The following is a 15,307-nucleotide window of genomic DNA, read 5'->3' as shown; positions in this document are numbered from 1 at the left end:
ACATGTATATAAAGTGCTATAGGTATTCTAAAAGCACATTGTTCTTACAGAAGGTCAATGTAGACAGCTTTTGTAGACTTTTTTACAAAAAAGAATGTTCCTTATTGACTGTAGACTAGATACTAAACACTTCATAACACCTACGTCTTTGTAAGCTGCAAATACCCTCCTCTCAGCACTAAAAATCACACAGCACAACTGTATTTTTTCAAAACAGGAATGGTCTTTTGTTAAATGAGTTCAGAGCTCCACAAAAGCTCATTATATGACCCAAGTAGCTCCTTTCAAATACAGCATATTTTATTATACAATAGTTTCTCATTTTTAAATGTTTAATTAATAAACATACCTGAGGAGTACAAAAGAAACAAAATCACATTTCAAGGATCAATGCCACCATTTCAATATTCTTTTTTTTTTTTTTTTCTGAGAGGTTTTCACTATAGGGCGCGTGCATTTGCCAGACAGAGACAGACAGAGAGACAGAAAGCGAGAAATCACCCCTGAGGGGGGATGGTCACGCAGCAATCCCTTCTCCTCCATTCTCTCGGGATCTTGGGTACGCACGCACACGCGCCCGGCTGAGTTTTAAGCCACCGGGTCTGGGATGCGAACTGCAGTCAACTACGTGAGAGTCCAGTGACACAGCCATTATGCTAACTGCTCGTTCCCACCATTTCAATATTCTTTTGAAAAGAAAGAATCTTAATGATTTAAATATAATGCAGAGAAATTCAATAAGGGTAGATACATATATGTAATACATTACTATACCAGATCTTGATCTAACAAATAATAAAACTATCATGAATTAAACATTCCTACTCCCATGGACCCTAAATAAATTTGATTCCCTTCACTACAGCAAAAGAAATTAAGTCACCATACCCAATATCTGAAAGGGGTGGTTTATCTCTTCCTCTCTTATAACAGAGGAAAAGTTCTGGGCTTTTCAGACTTCCATAGTTCAAGTTTGCTTGAAGAGCGGAAGGGGTGGCTTCAACACAGGTGTAACCTTCAGGTACTGTCTCCCCAGCAGATTTGATAATAACTGCAATGTCTGTAATCGGAGCTTTAGGTCCAATTGATTTAGAATCTAAACGATTTACTTCTGGATCCAAAAGAGTAGACGTATCGGTGAGACCTGCCACAACAAAGTAGTCTGTCACTCTTGGTCCTTTGTCTTCTATCATGGCTGCTTTTGTATTTCCTACAAAAAGGGAAGGGGGAGACATCAATTAAATAATATACTTTGTCTTGCTCACTAAAATTGTTCTTGAGTCAATAATGATCAACTAAGGCTTCTCAATTCAAATCAAATCATCAGTGTGCAAAGGTGGCTGCTCTTCTCCTCTTGTCAGCTTTTACCTCCTACAAAATATAAGTTAACAGTGTCAATTTTTTGTAACACAACTATGATACTTTCTCATGCCTAAGGCTCTATTAAGGAACATCAAACTGTCAGAGGTGGCTATGTTGCTTTTCCTTGAGCAAAATGGATTAATGAACACTATTAAGAGGTTTCTGCCTGAGGGCATGTGCACTTGCTGGGCAAACAGACACAGTGAAAGGGAAAGTGAAAAATCACCCCCCAGGAGGGGACAGCCATGCCACAATCCCTTCTCCTCCCAGGATCTTGGGCACTCACACACATGCGCCTGAAGTGATTTTCAAGCCACTGGATCCAGGACCCAAACTGTGGTTGGCCATGTGGGAGTCTAGCAACATAACCACTATGCCATCTACTGGTCCCAAAGAATTATTCTTTCTTAAGTTACCAAAGTCCAAGAACTGAACTCCATATTTAAATAAAATTAGTACATCATCCATCAGTCAAGGTCTAACACACAAAAATAAATAAATGAAAGAAATAGTAATAAATAAAATTAAAGTTGTTGCTCAACAATCCAGTTAGGACTCTTGTTTCTTTTAAGCAATAAACTCTACGCAAAATAAGTAATTTAAGTATCATTAATATTTTACAGTAAATACCGACAGCACAAGAAGCTGTAGTCATCAAAGAAGATGAAGTATATAAAATACACATTAAGAGACTTAGGTGCTACATGATAGAAACCTAGAGGATATAAATATTGAGTCAAGATTTCTTTTTTCTCTTTTGAGAGAGATTATTGATGTAAGGCACATGTGCTCACTGGAGAGAGACAGAGACAAAGAGATAGAAAGTAAGAAATCAGCCCTGGGGGATGGCCAGGCCGTAATCCCTTCTCCTCTAAACTCCTCTCGGGATCTTAGATATGCACGCACATGCACCTGGTATGATTTTTAAGTTGCCAGGTCTGAGACTCAAACCACGGTCGACTTCGTGGAAGTTTAGTGGTGTAACCATTATGCCATCTGCTGGTTCCTTGCGTCAATATTTCTACTACGCTTAAACTCAACAACTCAAAAATAAAATTAAGCTTCTTTCTTCATTTATTTATTTGGAGAGGTTTTTTTCCTATAGGGTGCATGCGCTCGCCAGACAGACAGAAAGACAGAAAGTGAGAAATCACCCCCCCAGGGGGGATGGCCACGCTGCAATCCCTTCTCCTCCATTCTCCTCTCAGGATCCTGGGCACACATGCACATGTGCCCGGCGTAAGTTTTAAGACACCGAGTCTGGGACGTGAACTGCAGTCGGCTACATGGGAGTCCAGCAACATAGCCATTATGCTAACTGCTGGTCCCAGTTTTTTTAGTTTTATCAATTTCTTTTTTAGAAAACTTTCTTTCTATATTACGATAAGAGCACGTTCATATACATGTGGCAGAGAAGGGAGTAGAGGGAAATATGAGGACCCTCCACAGGGTCTGCTAACACTGTGATCCTCTTCCTCCAGGCCTACAGCTAATCAGATCCTGGACACTTGTGCGTGTCTGGCATGTTTCAAACTGACTAGGCTGGGGAGTCAAACCACAGTTGCCATGTGGGAACCACCTCTTGTTGGGCAGCACATTACTACTGCACCACAGAACTGTCCCTCAAACCCCCCACTTTTTAAAAAAGAATATTTATTTTTAATTTTATTTATTATCATTACTCTCCAATTTTGTCCAGAGACAGACAGACCGAGAGAAAGGGAGAGAGAGAAAGCAAGCCACCAGTCTGGGACTTGAACCATGGCCAGCCATGTGGGAATCCAGCACCTCCACCACCAGGGAACCCACCCCCTCACCCACCACTCTCTCTCTCTCTGTCTCTCTATCTCTCTCTGGTGAGTGCACATGCCCTATAGCAAAATTCTGTCTCTCAAAAAAAAAAAATTGCATTTATTCTGATAAGAAGTAGTCAGTATAAACCAAAGCTTATCTTTTCATTTCAGATTCATGAATACCTTCCTCTCACATAAAATGTACATATAGGATCACTGCAGATTTATCTAAAATGAATTTAGTAAAAATGTTGACTGTAAACATTAGTGATGCATGCATGGATAGTAGCATTTCGATCGACATAAAATTTGTTTTTTGGGATCAGCAGATGGAGTAATGGTTACATTGCTGGACTCTGACATGGCCGACCATGGTTCAAGTCCTGGACCCAGCGGCTTGAAACTCATGCTGGGCACATAAGCATGAATGCAAAAAAATCCCAAGAGGAGAATGAAGGAGAAGGGACTGCAGGGTGGCCATCCCCTCTGGTGGGTGATTTCTCACTTTCTTCATCTCTGCCTTTCTGTCTCTCTAGCAAGCGTGCGCACCCTATAGCAAAAATCTCTCTAAACATTTTTGGTTTGGGGTCCAGCAGGTGGTGCAATAGTTAAAGGTGCTAGATTCCCACATGGCCAACCATGGTTCAAGTCCCGGACCTGGTGGCTTGCTTTCTCGCTTCCACCCCCACCCCTATCAAATTGGAAAATAATAACAAATAAAGTTAAAATAAAAATAATTCTTTGCCACAGGGCGGGCACCACATGCCCCAAAATAAAAATAATTCTTTAAAAAATTTTTTTTGATTTTTCAGTTTTCCCAAAGGACATGTGTGCTTACCAGAGACAGAGAAAGGGAGATAAAGTGGGAAAGCACCCCCACACACACACACACCCTTCATGGAAGACGGTCACATCGCAATCCTTTCTCCTTCATTTCTCCCTCCTTTCAGGATTTTGGGTACATACACACATGTGCCAGGCATGTTTTTCTCTCACTTCTTTTCTTTCCCTTTCTTTTAAAAACTTTTTTGCTTTATGGCATGTGTGTACGTTAGACATAGACAGAGAGAGAAAGTAAAAAAACACCCTATAGGGAAGGTGGCTGTGCCACAATCCCTTCTCCATTCTCCTCTCAGGATTCATGACATGTACACACAAGCACCCAATGTGTTTTTCAACCCACCAGGTCTGGGTCTCAAACCATGTCACTAGCCATGTGGGATCCAGCTGCTTAGCCACCACACCACCAGCTGGCCCCATGTTTTAAATTTTTATTACTTTTTTTTTTTTAAGGTAGAAAAGAGAATTTAATAGGAAAAAAAGATTTTAGAAAAGAAGTACACCCAAAAGACCTTTGGGCAGGCAGGTTGCTAGGTAGCAACTGCCTTAAATTTTTATAACTGTTTAATAAAAATTATATATATATATTCAAGGTATAAAACATGATTTGATAAATATATATACTGTGTACTGACTACTACTAATTAACACATTCATCATCGTCCAGTTGCCATTTGTGTATAGAGGCCTAAGGACACATAAAATCTACTTTCTTATCAAATTTTAAGTAAACAACAAAGTACTATTAACTACAGTCACCATGGTGTACATGGCATCCCAAGAACTTATTCATCTTACGACTGAAAATTTGCACTCTATGACCAATATCTCCCATTTTCCCTAACTCCCAGACCCTGGCAACCACCCCCTACTCTGCTTCTATGATTCAACTTTCTAGATTCCCCATATATGTGAGATCATAAAGTAACTTTCTATGTCTAGTTTATTTCACTTAGCATAATGTCCTCCAGGTTCATCCTTATTGTTACAAATAACAATTTTAATTCTTTTAACTTGCCAGAGAGTGACAGACAGAGTGGAATCACTTCCTATGGGGCATGGTCACACCTCAATCACTTCTCCTCCACTCACGATTTTGGGCACAATGTGCATGTACCTAGACAGTGGCTGAAACCACTGGATCTAGGACCCATGTGGAATCCAGCCACCTTACCCACCAGGCCATGGGCTGACCCAATTTTCTTCTTTTCTATGACTCAGTGATATTCGTGTGTGTGTGTGTGTGTGTGTGTGTGTGTGTGTGTACCACATTTTCTTTATCCATTCAACCATCAATGACTCTAAAGTTGTCTCTACATCTCGGTTACTATGAAAAATGCTGCAATGAACATGGGAGTGCACCTATATCTTTGAGGTACTGATAGAATTTCCTTTGCATAGATACCTAGAAAAGAGTTTACTAGGTTATATGGCAGTTCTATTTCTAATTTTTTGAGAAATCTATCGTTTTCCATAGTGGCTGTACCAATTTACACTCCCACCAATAATTTACATGGGTCCTCTTTATCCGCACCCTTAACGACACTTTAAGACAACTTCCTGAACTGGTTCCATTTTAAAATTTATTTATTTTTGAATTTTCTATAGGGTTCATGCACTTGCCAGAGAAAGAAAGAAAGAGCAAGAGAAAGTGAGACAGCCTCCCTCTGCCATGGGGGTATGACCATGCTACAATCCCTTCTTCTCCATTATCCTCTGGAGATTTGGGGCACACATGCACATATTCCTGACACGTTTTTAAGAAACCAGGGATATGGTTTCTTAGTTGATATGGTTCCATAGTTGACCAAGTGGTACTTAGTCGCTTTAATCCCTATGCCTCCTGGATGGCCCCCAAACCTTTTTATTAAAACTTTTAAAGAAAAACTAAAATAAAACTATTTCTAAAAATCCACTTAGATATGTAGTTTACTAAATTTTATTTTATAAGTATAGCTAAGATTAATTAATCCATTTAAGTTCGCTTGCTATTTAGAAAGGCATACATCACTTTTTTTAAATGCCAGAGAGTACATGCATGTGGAGGAGGAGGGAAAGAAAAACAGACAAAGGAAGTACCCCCACAATGAAGTCTCTGATCATGTCACGATCTGTCTTGGGGCTGGTATTCAAACTATGATTGGCCATGTGGGATCCAGTTCCCTCCCTACAGCACTGTCACTGCACTATGGGGCAAAACCTCAGAATGGCATACATTCTAATAATAAATGTCACTAGGGACCAGTAGTTAGCGTAACGGCTATGTCAATGGACTCCCACATAGTCGACAGTGGTTCGTGTTCCAGACCTGGTGGCTTAAAACTCACTCCAGGCGCATGTGTGTGCGTGCCCAAGATCCCTAGAGGAGAAGGGAGGAGAAGGGATTGTGGTGTGGCCATCCCCCCGGGGGGTGATTTCTTGCTTTCTGTCTCTCTGTCTGTCTCTGTTTGTCTGGCAATCACACATACCCTATAGCAAAAACCTCTAAAAAAAAAATTAAGAAAAATAAATGTCACTAACATTAACAAAACACTATTAACTTTAATTTACAATCCTCAATATAATTTATACAATGTCTCTCACTATAATGAAGTTTTTCTTTTAAGTTCCAAAAATATGTGTGTGGAACCAGCAGACAGTCAATGGTTACGTCACTGGACTCCCACACAGTTGACCACAATTGGGGTCCCAGCCCCAGCGGTTTAAAAGCCACACCAGAAGCATGTGTGTGCATACCCAAAATCCCTAAAGGAGGATGGGGAAGGGACTGCTGTGTGGCCATCCCCCCTGGGTGGGGTGTGATTTCTCACCGTTTCTCTCCGTCTCTCCAGTGAGCACATGTACCCTATGCAAAAATCTCTCTCTCTAAAAAAAAAAAATCTTGTGTGCTTCTCAAATGTCCCAAACCATGCAAAATGAATGATAAATTTTGTTTAAACTATTTTTAAAAATACAGTTTTATGGGAACCAGTAGTTAGCGTAATGGCTATGTTGCTGGACTCCCACATAGTCGACAGCGGTTCGCGTCCCGGACCCGGTGGCTTAAAACTCATGCCAGGAGCGTGTGTGTGCGTGCGTGCCCAAGATCCCGAGAGGAGAATGAAGGAGAAGGGATTGCGGCGTGACCATCCCCCCTGGGGGGTGATTTCTCGCTTTCTGTCTCTGTCTCTTTCTGTCTGTCTGGCGAGCGCACGCGCCTTATAGTGAAAACCTCTCCAAAAAAAAAAAAAATAGTTTTTTCAAGGATTTTGGTTTTTTTTTTTTTGCTATATTTAAGCAATTTAAAACAGAAACTTAGCGATTTTCCTTAGATAGCAGTAACTATGCAACATCAGTTAAGCTGGATCAGTAATAGACTTACAAAATTGAAGTCATTTTAGATAAAATCAGTTGCTCTTTCAGAACACAAAGCAGTGTAATTCCCTCCTGTTGTACCTGCCACTGAAAACTTTGTAAAGGAGGGCTGCAAACCCACACTTTAAGGTGGTGAGACAGCATGTAAGAGTCGTGGGAACTAGAGAACAGTGATCCTCATGGATACACCCAGTAGTAGCCAAATGAACTTGGAAAAGCCAAAAGTTCCTTTTCACTTTTTTCGGAGGAGCCAGAAATCAGAAATCAGGATTTTTAGGTAAATCATCAAGTTTTAAATATTGACAACAAATGAAAAATTCTTTTTTGGGGGGGCTGGGGGGAGGTTTTTGCTATAGGGCGCGTGCGCTTGCCAGACAGACAGAGAAAGACAGAGAGACAGAAAGCGAGAAGTCAACCCCTGAGGGTATGGCCACGCCGCAGTCCCTTCTCCTCCATTCTCCTTTCCGGATCTTGGGCACGCACGCACATGCGCCCGGCTTGAATTTTAAGCCACCGGGTCCGGGACGCGAACTGCTGTCAACTACGTGGGAGTCCAGTGACATAGCCATTATGCTAACTGCTGGTTCCAACAAATGAAAAATTCTTAAATGCTAAGATGTGTCCAAACAAACACACAAGCAGAATACATCCACTCTAGAGGCTGAAAGTCTTTAAAAGAAATGCCTCTAAGTTCCATTAAAAAAAAAAAAAAAACTGACTCAGATAAATGCCTACCTTTATCATTAAAGATACATCAGCTTGGGGTTGGCAGGTGGCCATAGTAGTTAAGGGCGCTGGACTCCCACATGGCTGACCATGGTTCGAGTTCCAGACCTGGCACTTGCTTTCTCACTCTCTTTTCCGCTCTGTCCGTCTCTGGTCAAATTAAAATAAATAAATAAAGCTAAGTAAGATAATTCTTTCTTCTTCTTCTTTTTTTTTTTAATCACATCACCACATCGATCGTGCAAGCTAAGTAAAATAATTCTTAAAAAAAAAATGATACATCAGTTAATGAATCTGTCTATCAAACTAATAATATAACCACATAGAAGGGAATGAAAAAAGAACTCTTGGGTTGTCAGCAAAGTCATGACTCATTTTGCATAGATATATATGTCATGACTTTTCCGACAACCTAAATCCAAAAACTTCTGCACCCATAAAGAGTCAAAATCTTTTTTGAAATGTACTGATTGATTTTTTTCTGAGACAGACAGAGACAATACTCCCAACAAGGTCCCCAAGCTGTGATCTACCCCACCCAGCCTCAGACAGAACAAACAGTATGGCAGCATGACCATGTCCCATCACTGTGGGTAGGAGGGGGCTGCATTCGTTCTCTCACTCTCTTTCCTCCATTAGCCGCCTGGCCATTAAAAAAAAAGAAAGAAAAAACAGTAACAATAAAAACACAAGGTCTCAAATAAATTACCTAAAGTTTCAGCCTTAAGAAATTAGTAAAACTGGGGCCAGCAGGTGGTACAGTGGTTGAGGTGCTAGTCTCCCACATGGCCTAACCCAGTTTGAGTCCTGGACCTGGCAGCTTGCTTTCCCACGTTCCCTTTCTCTCTCTGTCTCTCTGTGGTCAAACTAAGAATAACAATAACAAATAAAATAATTCTAAAAAAAAAGACCTCTTAAAAAAATTAGAAAAACGTGGCCAGATGTTAGCACAGCAGTAAAACGTGATGCTCAAGGAGGCAGACCCACATAAGAGGTGAACAGGTTCACACCTGGAGAACTCCTCAGGTATACCAAGTGCTTGTGCCCATGATGCTGGCTGCCCGAAACTGGGGACAAATCATGGCATCAAGACCCTGTAAGGAGTGCTGAATCTCTCTTTTACTCATTCATGGAAGAAACGAATAACTACACAGATAAACAAGCTTTTTTTATTATTATTTTTTTTTAATTTTTATTTATTTATTTATTTATTTGGAGAGGTTTTTGCTATAGGGTGCGTGCGCCAGACAGACAGAGAGAGACAGAGAGATAGAAAGCGAGAAATCACGCCCCAGGGGGATGGCCACGCCACAATCCCTTCTCCTCCATTCTCCTCTCGGGATCTTGGGCACACACGCACACGCGCCCAGCGTGAGTTTGTCTGACAAGCACACGCGCCCTACAGCAAAAACTGCTCCCCCAAAAAAGTAGAAAATCCAATAAATCTATCAAATAAATAATAACTAAATGTAATTAATTAGTGATCCTAAAATAAATCCAAGCACAGAAAGACAAAACAAAGCAACGTAAAAATTTGAAAGTAGATTACCGGATTTTTTTTTTTTTTTAAGGGATATTTTTGCTATAGGGTGCATGTGCTTGCCGGAGAGACAGAGACAGAAAGAGAATCAGAAAAAATCACCACCCCAGGGGGATGGGCATGTGCAATCCCTTCTCGTGGGATTGTAGGCATGCATGCACATGTGCCCAGCTGTTTTAGGACACCATGTCCAGGACTCAAACTATGGTCAACTACATGGGAGTCCAGCAATGTAACCATTATGCCATCTGCTGGTCCCACTACTGAGTAATTTTTTTTAATTTTATTTTTAATATATTCGATAGCTATACATCATTTGGCTTGTAAAGAGAATTTACCTAATATGAAATACACCTCAGACCAGTCCAGTTGAGTATACACGTTATCATCAACAGATAATAAACCATTTCTGTGTCCCACAGATGCCCTGCCTCTCTATTTTTCCTCCCTAATTTCTTTCCCTGCACTCTTCCCCTCTCCCATCCTCCTTCCACACTGTCTCCCCACTACTGGATAATTTTGTAACAAAGTTAATTTTTCCAAATCTGAAAAGTGTACTGCTGTGTATGAGAATGTCCTTGTCCTTAGGAAATAATATGCTTATTCTCAAATGGTTCAACCGAGAACTAATAACAAGAGAGCATATGTGGTCACTCCACTAATGCTCTGAAGAAGGAAGTAAGATCTGAACAGAGATCCAAGTGATATGAAAGAGCAAATCACATGATAATAGGAAAATTCCAGGCAGAAAGAAAGTCAAGAATACAGGCTCGGGGAACCAGCAGTTAGCGTAATGGCTATGTCGCTGGACTCCCACGTAGTCGACCGCGGTTCGTGTCCCGGACCCGGTGGCTTAAAACTCACGCCGGGCGCGTGTGCGTGCGTGCCCAAGATCCCGAGAGGAGAATGGAGGAGAGGGGATTGCAGCGTGACCATCCCCCCTGAGGGGTGATTTCTCGCTTTCTGTCTCTATGTCTCTCTCTGTCTATCTGGCGAGCGCACGCGCCCTACAGTGAAAATCTCTCCAAAAAAAAAAAGAAAAAGAATACAGGCTCGGGACCTGAAGAGGGTAGAGTGGTTATGTCAGTGGACTCCCATATAGTCAACCACAGTTCTAGTCTTGGACCTGGTGAATTGAATATCACAACAGGCATGTGTGTGTGCATGCTCAAGATCTCTGGAGGGGAACAGACGAGAAGGGATTACAGCATGGTCATCTCCCTGGAGGGGTTATTTCTCACTTTCCCTCTTACTGTCTCTGTCTCCCCCGACCCCCAACCTCCCAGGGAGTATACATGCCCTAAGGCAAAAACCTCTTTAAAAAATTACTCTAGGGACCAGCAGGTGGCATAGTGATTAAGGTGCTGGACCCCCACACGGCCAACCACAGTTCAGACTCCTGGACCCAGCAGTTTGAAACTCATGCTGGGTGCGTGTGTGTAAGTGCCCAAAATCTGAAGAGGAGAATCAAGGAGAAGGGATTGTAGAGTGGTCATAACCCCAGGGATGATTTCTCACTTTCTGCCTCCCTCTGTCTCTCTCTGGCAAGCATGTATATGCCCTATAGCAAAAAGAAATTTAAAAACAAAAACAAGTACTTTAGCCCCAGCAGGTAGAGTGGAAGTTAAGGTAGCTGAATCCCCCATAGCTAACTCTGTGGTTCAAGTTCCAAACTAAACAGCTTGAAAATCATGCCAGGGGCACATGTGTGTGCCTAAAATCCAAGAGGAGAATGGAGGAGGAGAGAATGAGGAATAACCATCCCCTATGGGGGTTGGGGGGATTTTTCACTTTCTCTCTTTCTCACTCACTCTTTGATGAGCTCATTCACGCTACAGCAAAAATTTAAAAAAAAAAATCACTCTAGTTGTGAGAGCAGACTGGAGGAAGAAGAGTGGAAAGAGAGCAGACAGAAAACAAATGTACCAGCCAGAAGACTGATAATAATGGCTTATATAAGGAAAATGGAGTGCAGGAAAAAAAAAAAACTAGGGACCAGCAGTTAGCGTAATGGCTATGTCGCTGGACTCCCATGTAGTCGACCGCGGTTCGCATCCCGGACCTGGCGGCTTAAACTCACGCCGGGCACGTGTGTGTGCGTGCCCAAGATCCCAAGAGGAGAATGGAGGAGAAGGGATTGCGGCGTGGCCATCCCCCCTGGGGGGTGATTTCCTGCTTTCTGTCTCTCTGTCTCTCTCTATCTGTCTGGCAAGTGCACACGCCCTATAGCAAAAACCTCTCTCAAAAAAAAAAAAAAACTAGTACTGGGAAGTCTGAAGGTACAGCTGCTGCATTGGAAAAAGAAAAACAAGAACAACTTTCAGCTGCGACCTGACCAAATGGGTGGCTATAGTGACTTTTACTAAGATGGTGATATCAGAGGAGAAAGAAAACTTGGAAGAAAGAAAACAAAAATTCTGTTTTGGACAAGCTAAGATTGAGATACGTACTGAAACAATCAAGTGGAGATGTAGCGAGGGCAGTTAAAGACAGTGTGGAGTTCAATAAAGATGTCCAGGCTAGAGTTAATAGCAAGTGAATGATCTTTACAGCCATGGATTAGATAAGACCTTAAGAAGCAATGAATATGAATAAATAAATGTTATAAGACCTATATCTACAGTATAAGCCATTTTTGACAAGTGAAAAAGTTGTTTTTGTTTTTAGAGAGAATTTTTATCATAGAGCATGGGGGCTCACTGGAGAGACAGAGACAGAAAGCAAGAAATCAACCCCCCCATGGGGGATAGTCACACTGCTATTCCCTCTCCTCTGTTCTCCCTTTTTCTTTCGAGAGGTTTTTGCTGTAGGGCATGTGCACTCACCAGAGAGACAGAGAGACAGAAAGGGAGAAATCATCCCCAGTGGGGGAAAGGAATGGCCATGCCACAATCCCTTCTCCTCCATTCTCCTCTCAGGATCTTGGGCATGCACGCACGCACTCGCGCCAAGCTGAGTTTAAGCCACGGGGTCCGGGACTGAAACTGCGGTCAACTACATGGGAGTCCAGCGACATAGCCATTACGCCATCTGCAAGTCACTCTTCTGCTCTCCTTTTGAAATTTTGGATGCCCGCGCGCACACACACGCACGCACGCATGCACACACACACACACACACACACACACACACATGCCTGGCGTGAGTTTCAAGCCACCGGGTCTGGGACGCAAACCACCAAGGACTACGTGGGAGTCCAGCAACGTAACCATTACACCATCTGCTGGTCCCCACAAGTTTTATTTTTAAAACTGAAAAGGACCTGCCATAAATCAGGAAAGAACTAGGATGGCATAGCAACCCAGAAGACTAAGTGAAGTTTAAAAAAAACAAACAAACAAAAAAACAAACAAAAAGAAACCCTGAAAGTTCTCATCACTCACATCAAGAAGTAGATGTCCCTTAGGAACTGAGAACAGTCTGGAGAGGTTTTAGTTGGCAGAGGTGTCAAAGTGCCAGCCTGGAGTGAGTTGGAGAAAAAACGGAAAGTCAGAAAGAAATAGTAAGTATGAGCAATACTTTTTCACAAATTTTACTATAAATGAGAAGACATGTATAAAAGGGAATTAAAATATTATAGCCTGGGAACAGCAGATGGTGTACGTGGTCTCTGGATTCCCACGTAGTCAACCAGGGTGCAAATCCTGGACCCAGTAGCTTAAAACTTACGCTGGGCATGTGTGCCCAAAATCCCAAGTAGAAAACGGAGGAAAAGGGACTGTAGCATCGCCATCCCCCCCAAGGGGGGTGATTTCTCACTTTCTGTCTCCATCTCTGTGGTGAGCGCTTGTGCCCTATAGCAAAAATCTCTCAAAAAAAAAAAAAAGTGTTATAGTCTGTTTGTGTACTTTAAAAATGATTAAGCAGGAAAAACAGATGATATAGGATGAGAGAAATGGTAACTCCAGAAGCAAAATCCCTAAATATACAAGAAGCTAACATAGATGAAAAAATTAACCTTAAAAAACAACAACAACAATAAAAAAACAGTAAAGAGTATGGAAAGAAGGGAGAAATTATAGAGTCTTCTTAGTAAAGAAAGTAGAGGGACCAAAATAGTAAATGCACTCAATCCGAAAAGGAACAATGAAGAGATATGACAAATTGAAACAAATAGCAAGAAAACTGATTAAAATGCAACCAAACATAATTTTGCTGAATTTAAGTGGTCTACCAGGATGAATAAAGATGTACATCGGGGACCAGCAGATGGCGTAATGGTTACATCACTGGACTCCTACATAGTTAAGCCCTGGACCCAGAGGCTTAAAACTCACACTGGGTGTGTTTGTGTGCATGCCCAAAATCCCGGAAAGGAGAATGGAAAAGGGACTGCAGCATGGCCATACCCTCTGTGGGGTGATTTCTCACTTTCTGACTCTCTGTCTCTGTCTCTCCAGCAGGTACACACACCATACAGCAAAAATCTCTCAAAAAAGTCTGTATAAAAATGTATACATAAATGTTCACAGCAGCACTACTCAGAATAGCCAACAGGTAGAAAAAGCCCAAACATCCATAAATAACAAATAAAATGCAGTATTACTATATATAGTTAACCCATGTATAACATAAGGGTAAGGGGCACTAATCTCACATACTCCTGGTCCCCCACTCCCAGGTGCACATAAAGAGCCATCCCATGGCATGGTGGTTAAGGTGGCCAGATCCAACATAACCTACTGCACATAACCTACTGCAAGTCCCAGGCCCAGTGATTCAAAAGACATGCCAGGTATGTGTGTGTGCATGCCCAAAATCCCAAGAAGAGAACAGAGAAGAAGGAATTGCAGAGTGACCATGAACCCAGGGTTGGAGTGGGGATGCTTTCCCTCTTTCTGTCTGTATGCATGTCTCTATTTGTCTCTGTCTGTCTCTATCTCTCTCCAGTTAACTACACCTGCCCTGTAGCAAAAAAATAAAAATCCACATAAAACTTTTGACTCCCCCAAAACTTAATTACTAATAGCTTACAGTTGACCAGGAGGCTTAATGATAAACAATCGATTACAGTAGTACAGCACACAATGTATATAGAACACACAAAAGATATGTATATATTATACACTGTATTCTTATAATAAAAAAAAAAACCTATTAGAGGAAAAAAATGTTATTAAGAAACTCATAAAAGAGCCAGTTTATATGCAGTCGTTAAGTGCAAATACACTGAGAGCTGAATCTCACGTGGCCAATCATGGTTTAAATTGCAGCCCTACTGGCTTGAAAAACACAGGAATGCATAAGTGAGTAATGATAATCCTGATGGGATGTAGAAATGAAGGAAAAAAGACTGCAGCTTGATCATGCACCACTGGGGAGATGGTGCACATGCACACAGGCTCTCTCTCTCCCTCTCATGCTCTCTGGCAATTAAAGAAAAAAATAAATTTATTTTTTAATTTGACTAGAGAAGGACACAGTGAGAGGGAGAAAGAGAGAAAGAGAGAAAGCAAGCCACCAGGTCTGGGACTCAAACCATGGTCGGCCATGTGGGAGTCCAGTACCCTTAACTACTATGCCACCTGCTGGCCCTGAAAATATAAATTAAAAAAAAAAAAGCAAGAAAACTCATACAAGAAATTAATTTATAGTACTATATTGTATTTTATAATATATTTATTTGAAAAAACATTCTTTATTATTTGTTAAATTTTATTTATTTTTATTTTTTAATTTGACCAGAGAGAGA

The 15,307-nt window shown here is 41.4% G+C and overlaps 1 protein-coding gene across 2 annotated transcripts in view; it reads right to left on the bottom strand.

Annotated features, from left to right (window-relative positions):
• DENND4C (DENN domain containing 4C) overlaps window positions 1-13,020 on the bottom strand; it is a 110,765-nt gene extending 97,745 nt beyond the window's left edge. For both annotated transcript variants that reach the window (XM_006140319.3, XM_006140320.3), the window contains exons 1-2: window positions 12,999-13,020; window positions 889-1,210 (exon numbers count right to left, since the gene is read on the bottom strand). In XM_006140319.3, the coding sequence (XP_006140381.1) occupies window positions 889-1,193 (305 nt within the window). In that variant the 5' untranslated portion in view covers window positions 1,194-1,210; window positions 12,999-13,020. The remainder of the gene's footprint in view (window positions 1-888; window positions 1,211-12,998) is intronic.
• Between the last annotated feature and the right edge of the window lie 2,287 nt (window positions 13,021-15,307).

This window comes from Tupaia chinensis, unplaced genomic scaffold (genome assembly GCF_000334495.1).
Source record: "Tupaia chinensis unplaced genomic scaffold, TupChi_1.0 Scaffold000029_1, whole genome shotgun sequence".
NCBI lineage: Eukaryota > Metazoa > Chordata > Mammalia > Scandentia > Tupaiidae > Tupaia > Tupaia belangeri.
The sequence above is the reverse complement of the archived record's forward strand: the minus strand, read 5'-3'. Positions and strand labels throughout refer to the sequence as shown.